Raw genomic sequence first — 19,583 nt, forward strand, 5'->3', positions numbered from 1 at the left:
TCGCCCAGCCTTGGTAGACATAAGACTTCTCTAGTGGTTTGGCTTTTCTGATTTTCATGTTGAACCCCAATTTTTGTCCCTGGGGTTTTGTTATTCATGCATTGGGGGCTCATGACCATTGCCATGGAAAGGCGTCTAAGGGGCCAATGAGATGTTCCAGTCGCTAGAGCACTTGCTGTGCAATCCTAGAGACCTGGGATAGATTCTCCGGACCCGTGTAAAGATGGAGGGGGCGGGACTCAGTCCACAAAGTTGTCCTGTAATCTCCGCATGCACACACCAGCACACACATGCACACATAACACAGAAATGCTAGGCACAGTTATAATAATTTTTAAAAACCCTCCAGCCATGTAACCCGGCAATTGTGTCTGCCTTCCATAGCTGTAGCGTAGTACAGGGTGTACCACAGGAGCTCCGTGGACTCATCTTACAGCCTCTGCTAAATGGTGGCTGAGGACTGGGCACAGGCAACTCCCAACTCTAGGTGTGTGTGGTGAGGGATGAAGGGTGGCACTAAAGTCGTGTGGCCTTCCTATGGCCAGAAGAGCTTGGGCTTTTCCCTGGGTTCCACCGCCAGACACAGCCCTTCAGCGTAGGACCACATGCTCAGTAGAGTGATAGCAACTGGAGGATTTCGCATGCCTCAGGCTCTATGTGGGAGGCGAAGGCCTCTAGCTGCGGCCCCAGGCAGATGTGCTCCCAGTAGGGAAGCTTCTGGGATCTCCAGAGCCCTTTCTACCTCCTTCCCCTGCCTCTCCAGCATCCAGCTGTCATCAGTTGCTTAACTAGCATCTCCGTCCTCTTACCCAGCAGCCCTTGCTGTCACACAGGATTCAGCTCCTAACACTTGCAGCTCTTCCTGCAGCTGGGCACCCACAGTGTCACTGGGATCATAATTCAATAGCCTGGCTCCCTCCAAAACACAGGTAAATATGGAACCACACCCCATGCCAGGTCGCACAAATAATTTGTCTTAAAGTCTAGCATTCTGAGGTTGCTAACCGGATATGGATCTATAGTCAAAATGAAGCACCACTTCTGCATTAAGAATGAACTCGACTTACATTGGAATGGGGGAAGATGAGACAATATGGTCCCCAAATAAATCAATAATTGCTCCCCTTCTGGTGTGGAAAGTGAAAACGATGCTGATCTATCCAGACCATACATGCGCACTCCTCTCCAAGGTGTCCATCTGGGAGTCGATTCCAGAGAAAAGTGCCATCTGTTCCTGGGAGATTCCTTGGAAGTGACGAGGCAGTGGTCGTGGCAAGAAAGAGTGCCAACAAGGACTCCCAGAAAGGCTACCTGTGACCTAACACCCACAGGTGAGTGCAGAGCCACGTGTCAGGCAGGACACGCAGTACCAGGTAGTGGACACAACAGCTGGGCTTTGCGTGGTGTCTCTGAAGAAAGGCTGCCCATGGGCTCCCTCTCTGAACTCCACCCAAGACCTGCAGGAGCCACGGAGGGAAGAAGCAGGATGGGTGGCGTCTGCAGTGCCCAGGGTATTGGGATTCACAGCCCATACTGTCTCCAGTGCCCAGGGTGGTGGGACTCACAGCTCACACCGTCTGCAGTGCCCAGGGTGGTGGGACTCACAGCTCACACCGTCTGCAGTGCCCAGGGTGGTGGGACTCACAGTTCACACCGTTTCCAGTGCCCAGGGTGGTGGGACTCACAGCTCACACCATCTGCAGTGCCCAGGGTATTGAGATTCACAGCCCATACTGTCTCCAGTGCCCAGGGTGGTGGGACTCACAGCTCACACCGTCTGCAGTGCCCAGGGTGGTGGGACTCACAGCTCACACCGTCTCCAGTGCCCAGGGTGGTGGGACTCACAGTTCACACTGTCTGCAGTGCCGAGGGTATTGGGATTCACAGCCCATACTGTCTCCAGTGCCCAGGGTGGTGGGACTCACAGTTCACACCGTCTGCAGTGCCCAGGGTGGTGGGACTCACAGTTCACACTGTCTGCAGTGCCGAGGGTATTGGGATTCACAGCCCATACTGTCTCCAGTGCCCAGGGTGGTGGGACTCACAGCTCACACCGTCTGCAGTGCCCAGGGTGGTGGGACTCACAGTTCACACTGTCTGCAGTGCCGAGGGTATTGGGATTCACAGCCCATACTGTCTCCAGTGCCCAGGGTGGTGGGACTCACAGCTCACACCGTCTCCAGTGCCCAGGGTGGTGGGACTCACAGCTCACACCGTCTCCAGTGCCCAGGGTGGTGGGACTCACAGTTCACACTGTCTGCAGTGCCGAGGGTATTGGCACTCACAGCCCATACTGTCTGCAGTACCCAGGGTGCTGGGACTGAGAGCAGCAACGTAGGGACACAATCTGAGCTCCAACCCCAGGCCTCCAGTTCTGATTCCACCATTCTACATTATGGTCATGAGTGAATTAAAAGCTGCCTCAGTCAATATCCTGTGCACAGTAGGTGTGCACAGTAGGAATCTTACCCTGAAGCTCTGAGCCCAAACTGTCCTTCCAGATAGAGGTGATGGCAAAATACCACCCTGCCTTGCCCAGGAAACCTTCTGTGCACATCCCAGTGGAATTTTAACATCTGGTTCTAAGTTACATCGGACTTCCGAGGCAAGGACGACATTGATCGCCCACCTGGACCCTTTTCAGAGGGAATCTGTGCAAAGGTGTGTGTGTGCGTGTGTGCGTGTGTGTGTGTAATAGCTGCTTGCTCTTTCTGTGAGTGAAGCTATCTTTCTGTTGTTTTATTTTGTGTTTGTTAAATGCCATTTTCTTCTGCCTTAGCTGCTCCTTGGCTACTATGGAAACCAGCTAGCAGGCTGCGGACAGAAGCCTAGTTAAATATTTTAAATGTGTGTGCTTGCAGACAAGCAAAATGGAACCTTTCCAGAGCTACACTGAAAAGGAAGAGGCAAAGAAATGTACAGAGCTCAATGCTCCGCTAGGAGGGGGAGGAGAGAAGGGGGGAAAAGGGCAGAGGAGGGAGAAAAAGGGGGAGGGGAGAAACCTAATTATCTAATCTCTCTCAGTTAAAAGCAACTGGCTTGGCAGTGGTGGGAAACCCACATCACTTTCCTTATTGAAACTAGAGTTGTGGGGAAGCCACAAAAATCAGAAGACACAAGACAGAGGAAGAGAAGAGAGCCAACAAGAGACTTGAGGTAGAGGCCTGTAATCCTTGCTTCTCTGGAGGCCGAGGCAGGGATGGTCACCTCTCTCCCTTGGAGGCTCTTCCAGGCTCTCTGAGGTCACATCCATGAGCACACACACACACACACACACACACACACACACACACACACACACCTCGAATGAGAAGCCACAGATGAACAACACCGCGAGAGACAGTGGTGTGGGCCTGCATCTTCTCCGTGGGCGTCCCCTAGGCCTTTATTGCCCATCACTGGGTAGGATGCTCAGGTCACTCTGCCCAGCAGGGACCACAGTCCAGACTCCGGGGCCATCACTGTGTGTCCCTATGTCTTCAGGGTGACTGGATGAATGCCATCATCCTCACTTTGTCGACCGGCCTACACCGTTATGGGCCAGGTAAGGAACAGGATGGCGGCATCTCGGCAGACTCTTGACACAGTTACCTTGTCCCCGGGCCTATGGCAATCACAGGAGCTGACCTGATGACCGTGAGTGACTGGCAGGTGGCTGAAGGATGAACCGTACCTATGACTGAGCCTGGCGTGGAGGCAAGTCCTCAGACCTCCTGTCCCCCATGCCACGTACCACAAACCAAAGGATTATAAACTGTCCAATTCTGCGAATGTCACCTAAGTTTGAATCTCAGAAGTTCATGGTTTGCACTGACTTGGAGATAGTGCTGTGGTCAGTGCTGGGCTGAATGTCTGTCACAGTGCAGTGGCCGGGAGGGGCTGAGGACACACACGCAAGTCCATCTCCTGTGTCCCTCACAGCATAGTGACCCAATACCATGGGTCACACAGGGCTATGACACGGGTGGATCTTACTGCTGCCAAGTGGGGCCTGGCACTCTGGGCTGTGGTTTTATCTATATCCATTTCAAATAAGTTTTTTTTTTCCAGCAACACTGGCCAGCAGTCACGAGAGACCCATGGGCCAGTGACCACAAGCCTCTCTTAGTTCTCAGGCATGGAGCCCAGATCTGTGGAGTAGTTGAGTGGTCTGAGTTCACAGGCCCTCTCTTGGGGAAGACACCAAGGATAGTGGCAGTCCTCACAGCTTTCCAACACTACTGCAGCTTACTGTCTCTGGAACTGGTATTTTTCAGTCTCCTTGAGGGTCATCTCTCACTGTTTTCTGAGACACAAGTTTCATGACCTACACACCACCTAACGCCTCTGATGTCTTCTGAAGGCAGACTCCAGGCCTCTCTTGCACACACACCACATATGCAAAGACCTGGGTCACTGCAGCCTCAGTGTTCTAGGATCCCAATGATGTGGGATTCCCCTCTGTATGCTGTGAATATGTTCTATTACCATTGGTTAATAAAGAAGCTGCTTTGGCCTATGGCAGGGCAAAATATAGCAAGGTGGGGAATCCAAGCAGAGATAGAGGAGAAAAGAAGGCGGGGTCAGGGAAATGCCATGTAGCTGTCCAAGAAGCAAGAGGTATCAAACCATGAGCCTTGTGGTAAAATAAAAGAAATGGGTTAATTTAAGATGTAAGAGTCTGATGTGGGGTACATTTATACAACGGAGTACTACACAGCAGGAAAAAAAATAACATCTTGAATTTTGCAGGAAAATGGATGGAGCTAGAAAACATCATTTTGAGTGAGGTAACCCAGACCCAGAAAGACAATTATCACATGTACTCACTCATAAGTGGTTTTTAAACATAAAGTAAAGAAAACCAGCCCACAAATCACAATCCCAGAGAACTTAGACAACAATGAGGACCCTAAGAGAGACTTACATAGATCTAATCTACGTGGGAAGTAGAAAAAGACAAGATCTCCTGAGTAAATTGGGAGCATGGGGACCTTGGGGGAGAGTTGAAGGGGGGAGGGGAGAAGCAGGGAGGGGAGCAGAGAAAAATGTAGAGCTTAACAAAAACTAATAAAAAAGATGTAAGATTCAGTTAATAAGAAGCTTGATCTAATAGGCCAAACAGTGTTGTAATTAATATAGTTTCTGTGTAATTGGGTCTGGGCGTCTGGTAACAAAAATGCAATCCCTGTCTACATCCCAAGACCTCTTCTAGTAAGAGTCTGTGAACTTCTAAGTGTCTAGATTAGGTTTCAGAACACCAGGCTTTCCAGAACTGATTGAGGGCGGGGCCTACAAGGGCCACAGCTCCTTCTTAGGACTACAAGGACTCTGTCAGTGGCTTCCAGGAACAGTTGGAACTGATTCCTAGCAAGAACTCCCCTTTCCATTTTCTCGCAGGTAACACGGGAGCCTCAGTGGCATAAACTAGAACAAAAGTCCCAATTTGCAGGATGGGGTAACCAACCGTGACACGGGAGGGGGCGGGGACAGAAAGCAGATGATGAACCATGTGGACGTAGCAATGAGCCACAAATGGGAGGGTAATGGACCAGGAAGAGAGAGAGAGCTGGCCTGAGGATGAATAAGGAGGTGGACCCAGGGGACAGGGTGGTAGACCTGGGATGGAGGTTATGGACCACCATGCCCCTTGCAGTAACATCACAGGCTGCAGAACAAAAAGGAGTATGGGCTCAGGAACGGATTCCTAAACCAACAGAGGTTTATTCTCTTTCAGTGGGAGGCCAGAGTCCAAGATCAAGGGGCTGGGTGAAGCTGAAGGATTGACTCCTTGCCTATCTGGCTCCTGGCATGCTGACAGTCTTTGGCAATGCCGGGGGTATAGAGACATTCTACCCTTGTTCTCATCTGCTGACCAAGTTTTCCCTGTGTGCCTGTGTCTGAAATTCCCCCTTTTACAATGTCACCCATCACTGTGGATCCAACCCCACCGCAAAATCCACCTACACATGGGCTCACCTTCTATGGCTCTAGGTTGGGACACAACTGATCCCTTGTAGCTTGACCCCGGGGTAGCTCCCAGTTGCCTGCGAGCAGATTCTTCAAAAGTGCTGACGGGCCAGAAGGCCCAATATTAGTTTCATAAACAACAGTGTCTTTTTGGCAAACTGTACCCACAGGCCCCATTGCCACATTCAAGCGCTGTAGCAGCCGGGCAGACGACAACAGCGAGGTAAGCTTCATCTTCAGTATTTACCGCGAGGCCGCACGTCGCTCGGATTCCTCAGGGGCACCTCATTGCTCCTCTGGGAAATATGTGACCTCATTTGCATTTTCTAATTGAATTGCTATCGGCTTTCCTGCAAGGCTGCACAAAAGAACGTTCTTCCAGATTTGAGCACCGAGCGCATCACACACGGAAAGACGGCCCGTAATAGCAGCTGGGGGTTGGGGGGAGGAGAGAAATTGCCAAATTTTTATGGTTCATCTAACTGTAAAGCTGTCGGTTTTACCCAGAGCCATGGAGAGTCCCTAAAATAATGAACGGGGAGGAGCTGGGCGCAGAAGGGAAATGAAATGAACAGAACCGAGAAATTAGGGGGTTCCTTGGCAGCAGTCCTTGAGGGATTTGCTCAAAGACCCCTTTCCGCGAGAGCATCCCCAGAACTTAAACATTCTGTGGACTTGGCTTTACAGGCAGCCATTTCCCTCTCTAGAACCTTCTATAACGGGACTTTTGCTTAGGGGACATCTCCATGTAAATTTATCTTCTTCAAGCCCTGCTGGGAAGCCCTTGACACGGGCATTTTTAAGTGTTCATGTGTGTTGCATATGCATGTATGCCTGTGGGCAAGTGTAACGTATATGTGTACATGCATGCAGTGTGTACATATATTGTGTACTTGTGTTCAGTGCATGTCTATGTAGTATGCTTGTGGTATATGTGTGCAAATGCATAGTGTACATGTAGTATATATGTGTGCACATGTACTGTGTTATATATGTGTATATGTATGTTGTTTGGTGTCTGTGTGTACATGTGTGTGGTAAATATGTATTCATGTATGTGTATGGTTAATGTTTTAATTTCTGGTATCACATGTACTATATATATTTATGTACATATGCATATATCATGTGTATGTGGTGCTTGTGTGTCTGGTTTAGTGCATGCACATGTATGTGTTTGTATGTGCATGTTGTTTAGGTGTACTGTGTTTATGCATGCAATGTATATGTTTGTAGTGTATGTGTGTGTGATGTGTATGTCCTAGGCGTGCATTTGTGTAGTGTTTTATGTATAATATGTGTGTGTAGCATGCTTGTGCAGTGTATGTGTGTGTAGTTTATATGTGTAGTGTCTGTGCCTGTATATGTGCTTGTGCAGTGTGTATATGTGGATATAGTGTGAGTGGGTATATCTGTATGTGTGTAGTATAGGTGTGTGCAGGTGTGCAGTGTGTGTAATACATATGTGTTGTGTATGTGCATGTCTGTATCTGTGTACTGTTATGTGTGTATAGACCAGAGGTCAACATCAGTGCCTTCCTTGATTGTCCTCCACCTTATTAAGTAGGGACAACACAATTTTTCATCCAGGTCACAGAGTAAAGTTTTTAAACATTGCAGGTCAGGAGGTGAATTTGAATATATTATATAGGAACTTGTGCAACCACTTAAAATACATTCATTAAAAATACAGGCCTAGGGTGTGTGACTCAATGGGAGAAGACCCTCATTTTGATTCCTGGAATCATATGTATAATATATATATATATGCATAAGTTTTGTGTATTCAAATATATGTTCCTAATTAATACACACCATACACACACACACACACACACACACACACACACACACACACACACACCTAGGCAACAGTCCTTGAGGAATCTACTTCAGTGCCCCTTTCCGTGAGCGCTGCCTTGGGACTTTGGCACTCACGGGCTGTGCTTTGCCGGTGGCCATCTCTTCCTCAGTCCCTCTGTAGCCAGTGACTTTATTCCGTTGCTGGAGTCCATCGACGCTCAATATCCAGGCTGGGAACTGATCAGGAAAAGGCTCTTCCTTGCTATGCTGCCCGGCCTGACAGTTCTAGACTCTACACGGTAGAAGGAGAGAACGGACTTCCACAAACTCTCTCTGACCTCAGCATGTATGCTGTGGCATGTGTGTGCCCATATACACCATAAATAAATAATGTAAACATTTTCTTCTGGGCTGCCCTTTTTTTTTTTTCTCTGAGTCTTTGCTCCTGAAGCCACTTTAACCGTGGCTTCTTGAATGAGGTCAGTTTTGTCCCCAAGGAATCTTTGGCAGTGACTGGAGACAGTAGGAGTACAACTGTCATTTACTGAGTGGAGGTAGGGATTCAGTTAAGCACAATGTGGAATTAATAACCTCATGACCTGAAGTCTTCCAGGAATTTAAGATCTCTAAACTTGTCTCAATGAATGACGTGCACTACTGAGTGGCATTGAGACTCACTGAAGTCCATTGTTGGCACACAGCAACAATCTCTCCACACCCAGCTAGGCTCACCCATCCGTCCCAGGAACTTACCTATCGCCCCTTTAGGTTTTACATTTCCGGGCCAGCCTTATTTATTTTGATTTCTTTTTCTTGTCTTATCACATTGGCTCGGACCGTCAGTGCATGAGGTGAGAGCCCCCTTTCCCCTTTTCAACAGCTGATCGGATGGCTACTGTTGAGTTGGTAGATCCCTTTTGTAAGCCTCTGTAAGGTCACTTCCTTTCCCAATAAGCCGAAAATCCCTAATATCTGGAAGAGGAGTTAACTTTTAGTAATTGCTATGTAGAAGACCATGCAATCTTTTAATCTTTCTATGAACTGCATAGACTAAGCCAATCTTTTATTCTCAGGATAAGTACAACTCAGGCATGATTTATCAATCTATGTAAACATAGCTAGATTAAAGGTTAATGTTTTGCTTATATAAATTTATGGACAGCGTTGATCCATGATCATCTTTTCTATCATACATTCCAAAACTTTGGATTTTGATTTGGGGCATGGTTTTGCTGGTTTGGGAAAAGGCTTTTTATCAGGAAAGACAGTGTTCTGCCTGGACAACTCATGCTGAGTTCCAGGGTCCTGTTCTCTTGGGCAATGATTTTGCTGGTTTGAGACACGCTCCCTGTTAGGGTTTACGGGACTAACCTTCTCATTTAACTCTCGGATAAGTTCATGTGAAATTAATCTTAATATCTCCTCCTAGCTAAGGCAGAACCTACTAGCAGAGTTGAAATGTTTCCTTGACATAGATTTTAATTTTGTTTATAGCAATAAATAAATTTGGTTGTTTCTTCGCCTTTGGCTAACATCAAGTGTAATAACATAGATCAGAGGTTTTATTTTTATCCATTAGTTTTGGTAAACTTTGTGTTTATTGGCTCTCAATGCTTTTGGCAAACATCGTAATACTCCCCTCACGCAATTTCCTGGCGTCCACACGATGGCTTAGCACCGTCTTTTATCCTAGAGTTGGTTGTTGCCTTTCTGTCTTTTTCCTTACCCAGAGTGGTCAGCTTTATCATTTATGACCAAGTTTGGTCATTGATTCCATGACTTTCTGATTTCCTGTGTTGTTTCTCTGTCTCATTCTTCGCTATTTATCTCTTTCACCTGGGCTTAATTTTCTGCCCTTTTGGTGATTTCTAGGGATGGGTACTTAGAAGGCAGTTTCCTTTCTTTATTCCACCGCCCATTAGGCCTACGTGTTTCCACCTGGTTTTGCCGGACTAGTTTTTCCATGCAGTCAGCATCCTCTCTAACTTACATTTCAGTTCTGTTCTTCCCCGGGGAAAAGAACAAAGATTTCGCTTGACTACAAAGCTATGGGGATTTCCCAGTTGTCTTCTCTGCTGTTGATTTTTAGCTTAATTGCTCTGGCATTACAAACAAACAAACAAACAAACTGAAAAACCCTACAACCACGTCTCTTTGAACTTTAAATCTTGCAACTATGGTGAGACTTTTTGGGTTAAAGGTTGGAACTGGTCTGTCTGTAGTCCAATCTTTTGGTAATTCGGGGGCCCTTAGCAGCAGTGAGCTCCGAGTTGCAAACTTCTCGGCACAAGGCTGAGCTTCCTATTGTGTCTTCCCCTTCTGTTCCCTCGGTAGCTTGTGAGTCTGTTACTCACAGATGGATGCTTGTTAACGTTTACAGCGACTCGCACCCTTTCTTGTTATTCCTCCCTTTTCTTCTGTCAACTCTGTTCTGAGCTGGTGAAGTCACACATGTGCACCGCCACTCCAGGTCTTGTGTGTCTGCTTGTGGCTGGGACATAGCCCCCTTCACGTGAGTCTGTCTACCGTCAACAGAGCTGCCGCCAGCTTTCTTCTGCTTGTTATTTACACAGGCTTTCCCCTCCAGGATTTTTACTTTCAACCTGTCTCCATTCTTACACTTTCAAGATGTGTATTTAGCAAGCTGCACCTAGCAGGGTTTTTACTTATTCAATCTGTCAACATGTTTTCTTTTATTTGTATGTTAACATGTCTTCATTTTTATAATTACCGATATATTTGTAAGCATACCATCTTACTCCAAGAGAAATATATTAGCCCATCTGTTCGGTGTTTTTCTTTCTCCTTTCTTGAATTTATTATCTTCGAACACATAGACACACACGCATACACAATCTTAACTCTCAGCCATTTTCAAAGACTGGAGAGTATTTCTAAAGGAAGGTTTTATTTGTTAAATTTTTAAAATATTTGTTCATATTATGGGTGTTTAAGTGTTTCGCTTGCAAATACATATGTGCACTACATGTGTGCAGTGCCTGCGAAGGTCTGAAGTGGGGTTGGATCCCCTGGAACTAGAGTTGCTGGGAGCCAAGAGTGACCATATGGGTACTGGGAACAGAACTTGGGTCCTCTGCAAGAGTATCAAGTACTTTTAACCATGGAGCCATCTCTCCAGTCCCTAGAACAAGTGTTTATTTGTAATCTTTTCAAAATATAATGCAAGTTGATCATCTTATCAAAAAATCCAAGCTCTGAGATGGTTTGAGTATCATTACGGCACGCAAAGTGGAAAATTCCACACCTGATCTCATGTGGTATGTCACAGTTAAGACACACATGCATGCACACACACACTCATGCACACAAGCACGGACACACACACGCATGCACACACGCACACAGCTCCAGGCTAAGTGCACAAAATGTCAATGAAACATATAAATTCTGTTTTTAGCCTTGGGCTGTGTCCTAAAGAGGCCTCACTGTAGGCTTAAGCAAATATTCTAAACTCTGAAGAAGTCTGAAACCCTCTGGCCCCAAGCATTCTGGGTAAGGAATGATCAACCTCACTAAAAATGGATCCCAGAATGCTCCAGAAAAGTGGTTCTCAAGCTTCCTAATGCTCCAACCCTTTAACACTGTTCCTCATGTGGTGTCTGCAGATCTGTGTTCGGGCGGGACATTTCCCCACTGCCATCCGAGCAGACCTTCCTGCTGCTCTGTGTAACCTCCTCCTCCCATGGTCCAAACTCACTCCTGCCAGGACTTTCTCCTGCTAGACCATCAATCATGCTTCAGTCCGAATACCTGCTTTATGAATTCTCTTTTCATTGGTGTCTAATTACCAATATCCAGCCTCAAAAGTTTCGGTCTTGCTTATCGTATTTTTCAGTTCCAAATTTTCCCACTCTTTTCCAAAGTTTTTACTCAATGTTGTGGACACAATAAACACAGCACAGGTCCATTTCTGCAGCTTTCTGGTCTACGACTTCCTGCGTTCCTGGATTCTCATTAATTTTGTCTTTTCCATTTTAAATGTCTGGTTATTTTCACGTAAGTGCTAGACGCTGTATGTGAAAGGCAACTTGATTTAAGGCTTGAACCAAAATCGTCCCTAGAGGAACCCTGCTTTTGCTCTGGCGGGCAGACAGGAGCACCAAGAACTGGGGTCACCCTGATTCACTGCTAGACTGACAGTGTGCTGACGTGTGTCTCAGCGTTTCGACTCAGCACCCCACAGTCCCAGTTACTCTCTGGGGTCAACGCCTCCTCCTTCCCCAGCCCCTGGCTCTGCCCTTGGTATCAATGCCTCCTCCTTCCCCAGCCCCTGGCTCTGCCCTTGGGGTCAATGCCTCCTCCTTCCCCAGCCCCTGGCTCTCCCTGGGATGAGAAGCAGTGACAGTGCTGAGCACGGGACTGCTGGGGCTGGGACTGGGGCTGGGACGCACCACCGACAGGAACGAAGGCTACTCTGTGTGATCTCCTTAGGTCACAGAACCTGATGGCGTACTTTCACCTCCAGGACAGGATGTCAATGACATCACTGCTCTGTTTCAGGACAATCAACCCTGAAATTCCCAGGACCAACGGGAGAATCCTAGCTTTCCTTCTGCCAGGCTCAGCTGTACCTAGCGAGTCATAGTTTACTTCCTCCTGGAGGCCCAGTTCTCTCCTGTAGAAGAGGCTGGGTAACCCTGCTCACCTTTACTATCTGTGCTGTCGATACAGACAATGACGCCCTCTGTCCTCGGATGATAAACTGAGATCTAGTTGGGTCCATCAGAGCGGGGTCTGAATGGACTCTAGAGTCAGGTCAGGGCCGTTGGCCGCAAGAGAGACGTGAAACTCAGTGGAAGACCGGAGAGACTGCTGTCACCTGCAGTCAGACGTCATGGGTCAGGGACGACGGGGCTCACAGGCGCGCTGACCTGGTACATGAGCTTTGTGCCCCTCATTGTGTTGTCGGTCCCTCTCCAGGCTAGCGGGAGTGCTCGAAGCCCCTAACTGCAGCAACACATCAGAGCTCCCCTCACTGGCGGCCTTAACAAAAGGCGTCGATCTAGTCTCAGTCAGTAATTTCACCCCAAGCCTCCGGCGGGCTATAAGGAGTCCGGGTTTTGATCACCAGGTACAATTTCGGCTTCACAATCCAGAGGCTGGAGCTGCTCGGCTCAGGAAGCCACAGCCGTGATGATTAATATTGATCGCCAGTTTGACACGATCTGGAATCCCTGAGATGGCGTCTGCACATGTCTGTAGGGAACTTTCCAGATTGTGTTAGCTGAGATGGGAAGATCCACCCCAACTGTGGCAATACCACCCATGGCTGGGGAGCATCACCCACGGCCGGGAGCATCACCCATGGCTGGGGAGCATCACCCATGGCTGGGGAGCATCACCCATGGCTGGGGAGCATCACCCATGGCTGGGGAGCAACACCCCATGGCTGGGGAGCACCACCCATGGCTGGGGAGCAACACCCACGGCTGGGGAGCATTATCCATGGCTGGGGAGCATCACCCATGGCTGGGGAGCATCACCCATGACTGGGGAGCATCACCCACGGCTGGGGAGCAGCACCCACAGCTGGGGAGCATCACCCATGGCTGGGGAGCATCACCCATGGCTGGGGAGCATCACCCATGGCTGGGGAGCATCACCCATGGCTGGGGAGCATCACCCATGGCTGGGGAGCATCACCCATGGCTGGGGAGCATCACCCATGGCCGGGGAGCATCACCCCACGGCTGGGGAGCATCACCCATGGCTGGGGAGCATCACCCATGGCTGGGGAGCATCACTCATGGCTGGGGAGCATCACCCATGGCTGGGGAGCATCACCCATGGCTGGGGAGCATCACCCATGGCTGGGGAACAGCACCCACGGCTGGGGAGCATCACCCATGGCTGGGGAGCACCGTTCCACGGGTGGGGAGCACTACCTTGTGACTGGGGTCCTGGGATAAATAAAAAGGAGAAAGGGGACCCAAGGACCACCATCTGCCTCTTTCTGCTTTCTGAGTGTGGATGAAATGTGACCACCAGCCTTGCCTTCCTGCTCTCACGGCTTTCCCTCCTCCTGAACTGTGAGCCATAGGTTTGTCTTCTTCTCAGACATTTTAAATCAAAGCAAGAAGAGTAACAAATACAGAGGGGGAGTGTTAAGTCCTGGTAGGGGATGTGCATGAAGAACACACAGGGAAGAGGGAGCGTCCACACCTGCCTGTCCTGGTGTCTTCAGCACCAATAGGCAGGGAAGGGTGTGCGCGTGTGTCTATGTGCGTGTTTGTGTGTGCCTGTGTGCGTGTGTGTGTCTGTGTGATCCATAGGCAGGAAAAGGTGTGTGTGCGCGCATGTGTCTATGTGCGAGTTTGTGCGTGCCTGTGTGCGTGTGTGTCTATGTCTGTGTGTGCACGCGCGCGTACGTGTATGTGTATCTGTGTGCGTGTGTGTGTGCATGCCTGTGTGTCTGTGTGTGTGGTGTGGGTGTGTGCGTGTGTGTGCATGCGCGCACGTGTGGTGTGTACTAGTAATGTGTTAAGATGCTTGGCTCCCTCACGCAGGAGGACGCTTATGACCCTACTGTCCCACACTGGTGGGAAAGAATATCCTCCCAAGGTTCTGCTCCCACTTGGATACAAGAAAGATCAAAACCCAAAGTGGGTTCCTTGGCACATCTGCCCTGCTGGCTGTTCTACAAAGGGTTCCTTGGCCAGGTGGGGTTTTGGAAATGTGCAGGTTTTCTCCCACTGAGAGCCTTCAAAGGAACATTCAGTTCTGTAAGGCTCTGGGCAAATCCACATAAAGGAATGTGGTTATCTTTGTTCAACTAACTTCAGGCCTTGTAGGCATTTCCTGGGAGAGCCCCCATGCAGTGGCCCAGCCCGAGACTGCCTTAAACTGCACTGATTAGGGAACCACGCGCAGTTTGAGGGACCCACCTGTCCTGCTCTCCTCTCTAGTTGTTTGGGTTTTCTCAGTGTCTCCCTACTGCAGGCACCCCAGCTTGCAGGTTCTCTGCTAGTCCCAGCTCTGTTGCTTTGAGGCTGATGCAGCCATCTGGGCTTCCCAGCACAAACAACGAAACAGAGAGGATGTGGGGCATCATGGGAACTTCTTGTCAGACTGCTGGACAGTGCGCGAGAAGAGTGATCTCAGGAGCAGGACGGGGAGGTGCCCTTGCGGCTCCATGCCCCATTTATCTCCCGGGGATACAGCTGGGGGAAGGAGACGGTGCACAGACTGCAGACATCACAGGAGAACTCCCCATCTCTTTACCTTCCTGACCTTCCATTAGCTGACCCACTCCCTCCTCCACTGTTTCCTTTCCCCTCTCTCTAGCCCTCTATCCTTTCCCAGCTCCACCTTTTTTCTCTCTGTCTCTTCTTCCCTCCATCTTATACCACCCTCCTCGCTTACCCCTCCCCTCCTCATCCACCCACTCTCTCTCCCCCTCCTCATTTATACATTCCTCTCCTCCTCCTTATCTACCCCTCCCCTCCCCTCCTCATTTGCCCATCCCTCTCAGCTGTCTCCTCTTCTTTCTCCCCTTCTCCCCCATCCCACTTTCTTCCTCTCTGTTGTCCTCTCTCCTTTTTGTCTTGCCCTCCATCTCTCCGTAGCTCTGAATTAGTCCTACCCTGGTTCCCCAGCCTCGTGGTTGATCTGCTTTGCTTGCCAACTCCCCTAGCCTTGAAAACTCCCAGAGAGCCCCGGCTGCAGACAGCACTTGTAGCTTACAGGGCAGGGGGAAGTGTGAGTGACTCATTCAAAAGGCAACGGAGAGGGTCACAGTGGTGGCAGTTTAGTAGACTGAGCTCAGGGCCTGGTGTACCTCTCAGATGCCCCACCTACAAGGGTGACTCTAACACTTCAGAACGGTGGAGGCAGGGGTGATGCCACGCCTTTGATGGGCACAGACAAAGCACTGTCATTCCTGATCTAGGAGTCAGGGAAAGGCTCTGCCTGGGACCCTAGGGGAGGGGACACCTGGGCTCTGGACCCAGGCTTTCCTGCTTGTGCTGCCTCCTCTTACCTTGTGTCCAGAGTGTGGGGATGAAGTCTGGGCTACCAGCAGCCGCACCATGGCGTCCCACTGCTCAGCAGTCTGGCGTTCCCGCGCCGTCACAGTGAAGGCCACCTGCTCTGAGGGGATCTTCAGCTCCCGGGTGGCGAAGACAGTCCCATCCGCCCCGACTTTGAAGTCCAAGCTGTTGGTCTCATACTGCGTCCCTTTGGTACCCAAGCAGCTGCTGAACTTGACTGTAAGAGGAGAGAAGATGGTCAGGAAGGCCAGGAAGCAGGCTGCAACAACAGGTACAGCATGTGCTCCCCAAGTAGCCCTGAGACCATAAAGACCTCACTAGGCAGGCTCTCCTTTGTCCTCCAGAAGTAGCTTGAGATCAGGAAAAACGATGGATGAGCATCCCACCCTCAAACCCAGGTGGATGTCATCCACTCCTGCCACGGTTTCTGCATGCCCTGTGCGGCTCAGTGGGAGCAGGAGTCGCCACCCACACAGGAAGACTCCCACCAGTCTCTGCCTGTGCAGTGTAGATGCCCAGTTCTTTGGCTCTGTTTCTGTGCCCGAGAAGGCTAAGTGTAATAAAGGAGCCGGAGAAAGCTGGTGTGTCAGGGCTGTCCCTCCACAACAGGAACATTCTGGAAATGGGATCTGCATGGCTGGCCCTTCTGTGACTTAGTGACATCTGACACTTGTCAGGCACCTGTGTCCTACTGGGGGCAGAGGCAGGATGACAGGCTTGGCTCAGTCACAGACTTTCTTGGTTAGTCACACAGTTAACAAAACCCGTTGACGCTGTTGGGTACCGCGTCGTTTTGCTTCCAAAACATTAATTAGGCAACCAAATTGTCAGCCCCTCCCGATGCCCCAGAGCTGCAGCCACTTCCAACTCCACTGCAGAGAGAGACGTCTCCAGGACTGCATATTCGTCTGGCCCACGTTAGTGCATTTTTTAGACACGTGCTTTTGTGACTGTCACCCAACTCCGTGGTAAATTATGAAGCACCAACAGCTGGTGTCACATTCTGCTGATAAAAGCAATGGATAAAGTTACCCAGTATTTATAAAAATGTGGGTATCTAAGCAATTATGGTGGGAGGGTTGGTTTTATAAGCAATTTCACTGTCACAGCTTACATGATTTAATTACTATTTATTCTAGAAACTAAAAAAAGGGACTTGCACTTACATTTGATAAAGTGTTTTTCCTGCATGTTCACCTTTTCTTGTTGCCTGCCTTGAAATTATAAATAACACGTGGGTTCCCTTGTCTCAGATCACTCACTAGAGACGTCTCCCCAGTCGCTGGTTCCTCCTGCTTGCGGGCTTAATGAATATGCTTTTATTTTATTATTATTATTAATAATTATTAATATTTTTGAGACAGGTTCTCTGTACATAGCCCTGGCTATCCTGGAACTCTCTTTGTACACCTGTGGCTTTGAATTCAGAGATCTGCCTGCCTCTGCCTTCCAAGAGCTAGGATTAAAGATGTTCGCCATTATGCCTGACTAGAAAATGTTTTTAAATATAACAAGACCAGGCATTTCTGCTCTGTCAGGTGACAGAGCGGTCAGTGTTGAGAACCTGGCTGGGTCTCCTGAGGATCAGGGTGTGTCCCTGTGACTAAGCATCCTTGAAGCTGGAATTAGGCGGTTTGCACTATATGAGGGCTAAGGCAACACTTTCCTCTGTCAAAGGGTCTGGGTCCTCAAATAACTCGATATCATTATAACTTTATTGTATTGTAGGCTTGACTCTGCCCAGCGTAGACTGGTGAGACCGCTCACTGGATGAAGGAACCGCCATGAAGCCCGAAGACTTGAGTTTGGTCCCTGGCATCCATAGGTCCGAAGGACAGAACCGACTCCCGCAAGCTGTTTCCTGACTGGCACCGCAGCCTGTGCTGCCCCTCCCAAAAACAAACAAGCAAATTCATGAACAAATGTAGTAAAATCAGAATGCAGAGCCCAGGGGACTGCTCTCCACCTGGGGGCAGCTTGCTCTGGAGGGCTTTACCAAATGAACTCCTGCAGCCTATCTGCATCTCCTAACTGAATTCTTCCTCTCCAGACAACAACAAGGACTGCAGGTCCCTGTTTCTTCCTCTCCAGATGACAAGGACTGCAGGTCCCCATTTCTCTGGGGGACCAAAGGGTTGGGTTGTGGCTCCCTGGCACTGTTTACTTTTCCACGGATGAACAAACCGTTTTTTCTTTTCTGTTTTCAAATGTAAAGATATTAGCAAACTGCCTCAGACATATACAAATTAAAACTAGCAACAGATCGAGTGGACCCATTGCTGACCCCCAACTGTTACCAACAGAGATAAGAATGACAGTGGCTGGGCTGTGATATGATCAGGTACAAAATACCAAGATAAGCCCCCGTGTGTTCTAAAAGCCAATTCCTAGTAAAATCAAAGAAACTTGACAACACAGGGGACTGACGTCTTAACCCCTCCATGGGTGGTGGCAGGGAACTCTGTGGAGTGGTGGGGGACGCGGGGAGGTGATGAAGAAAGCCCTTTGGGCTGCAGCAGGGCACGGATCACGGATTCCAGCAGGCACTGGAGTCCTGTGTGCTCTGTGCGACCCTGTGTGTGAAGAACAAACTGCAGGTTCAGTTACAGTTAAAGGAACAGCTGCAGCCAGCGTGGCCAGGCTAGAAGGCAGTGCAGAGAGTCCACTGACGCAAAGGACCTGTGGTCAGTAGAGCCCATGCTGCACCGAATCCCTGCAGCCTGCTTCAGGGCCAAGCCATCACAAATACCTTCTTCTCTTCCATGTTAGAACTTTTTAATTTTTTTATCTTTTGAGATAAGGTCTCACTATTTAGCCCAACCTGGTGACAAACACACAGAGATGCGCTTGCTTCAGCCCCCCGAGTGTTGGCATTACGGGTGTGTACTACTGAGCGCTGCACCTGACTTCAGGACACTTTGATAATCTAAGGCTCAAGCAGTAAAGCGCGCAGCAAGCTGATGTCCTTGGGCTGCTGCTGGCATCGTGTGCAACTCCTAAGTTACACCAGGGGCCAAACCTCACCAGTCAGAGCGCCTTTCAAAGCCCTGTTGTGTAGAAGTGGCTCCCACAGTCACCAGCTCCGAAACCCGGCAGTCTAGCGCTCCCTGAACACGAACGCACAGCCCTCATCACGGGTCCTCAACAGCTGAGCACCATTTCTCTTCCAGACGGGTTCAGATCCCTTTGTTTAAAATGCTACCCTACACCTCTCCCGTGCCCGCAAACCCAGCAGCACAGGTGCAGCCATGCTTGCAGACACGTCTGCAGATGCATCCAGTGCACCATGCATCCCAGTCACCTTGCGCAGCAGAAGGAAGCTCTGCTCTTATCAGGAGGCTGGCTGTCTTTAACCCTTCGCCCTCGTCACTTTTAATTGCTGGCTCTTTGGGTGGAGCTGGGGTGGCACATGCTTGCAGGTGGCCTGGCATTCACGGGGGCAGCAGACTGCATCTCCTCAACACAGAGTGCTGCAGAATTGTGCTGTGTCTGCGAACATCTTGTTTTATTATTTCCCTTATTAGGTGAGTTGGGAAAGATCAACCGAGCTGGAGGGGAGCGTGTGGCTGGATCCATGCCGAGGGATGCACGAGCTTCACGCCTGCTGTTCAGCTCTCAGAGCCAGCCATTCTCGCTCCTTCAGCCCGCCCTCCCACGATGGCTCAGGGTCTCCCTACCATCCAGCCAGGGTTCTAGGTGTGAACAGGCAGACTCTGAAGGTTGCCCAGGTGGATCTTGGTGTGCCGAGGAGAACATACGGACGAGCCAGAGTGTAAACAAAACCTTGGTGGCCAGGACAACGAGGAGGTCAGAGGGGGGCAG

General features: G+C 49.6%; 1 protein-coding gene across 2 annotated transcripts in view; it reads right to left on the bottom strand.

Annotated features, from left to right (window-relative positions):
- The window catches only part of Cdh4 (cadherin 4), a 478,608-nt gene that overhangs the window by 120,553 nt on the left and 338,472 nt on the right, over nt 1–19,583 (bottom strand). For both annotated transcript variants that reach the window (XM_041641804.1, XM_041641803.1), the window contains exon 3: nt 15,752–15,978. In XM_041641804.1, coding sequence (XP_041497738.1) covers nt 15,752–15,978 — 227 coding nt within the window. The remainder of the gene's footprint in view (nt 1–15,751; nt 15,979–19,583) is intronic.

Source organism: Microtus oregoni, unplaced genomic scaffold, assembly GCF_018167655.1.
Source record: "Microtus oregoni isolate MIOR12 unplaced genomic scaffold, Mior012 000071F_ref0000514, whole genome shotgun sequence".
NCBI classification, from domain to species: Eukaryota; Metazoa; Chordata; class Mammalia; order Rodentia; family Cricetidae; genus Microtus; species Microtus oregoni.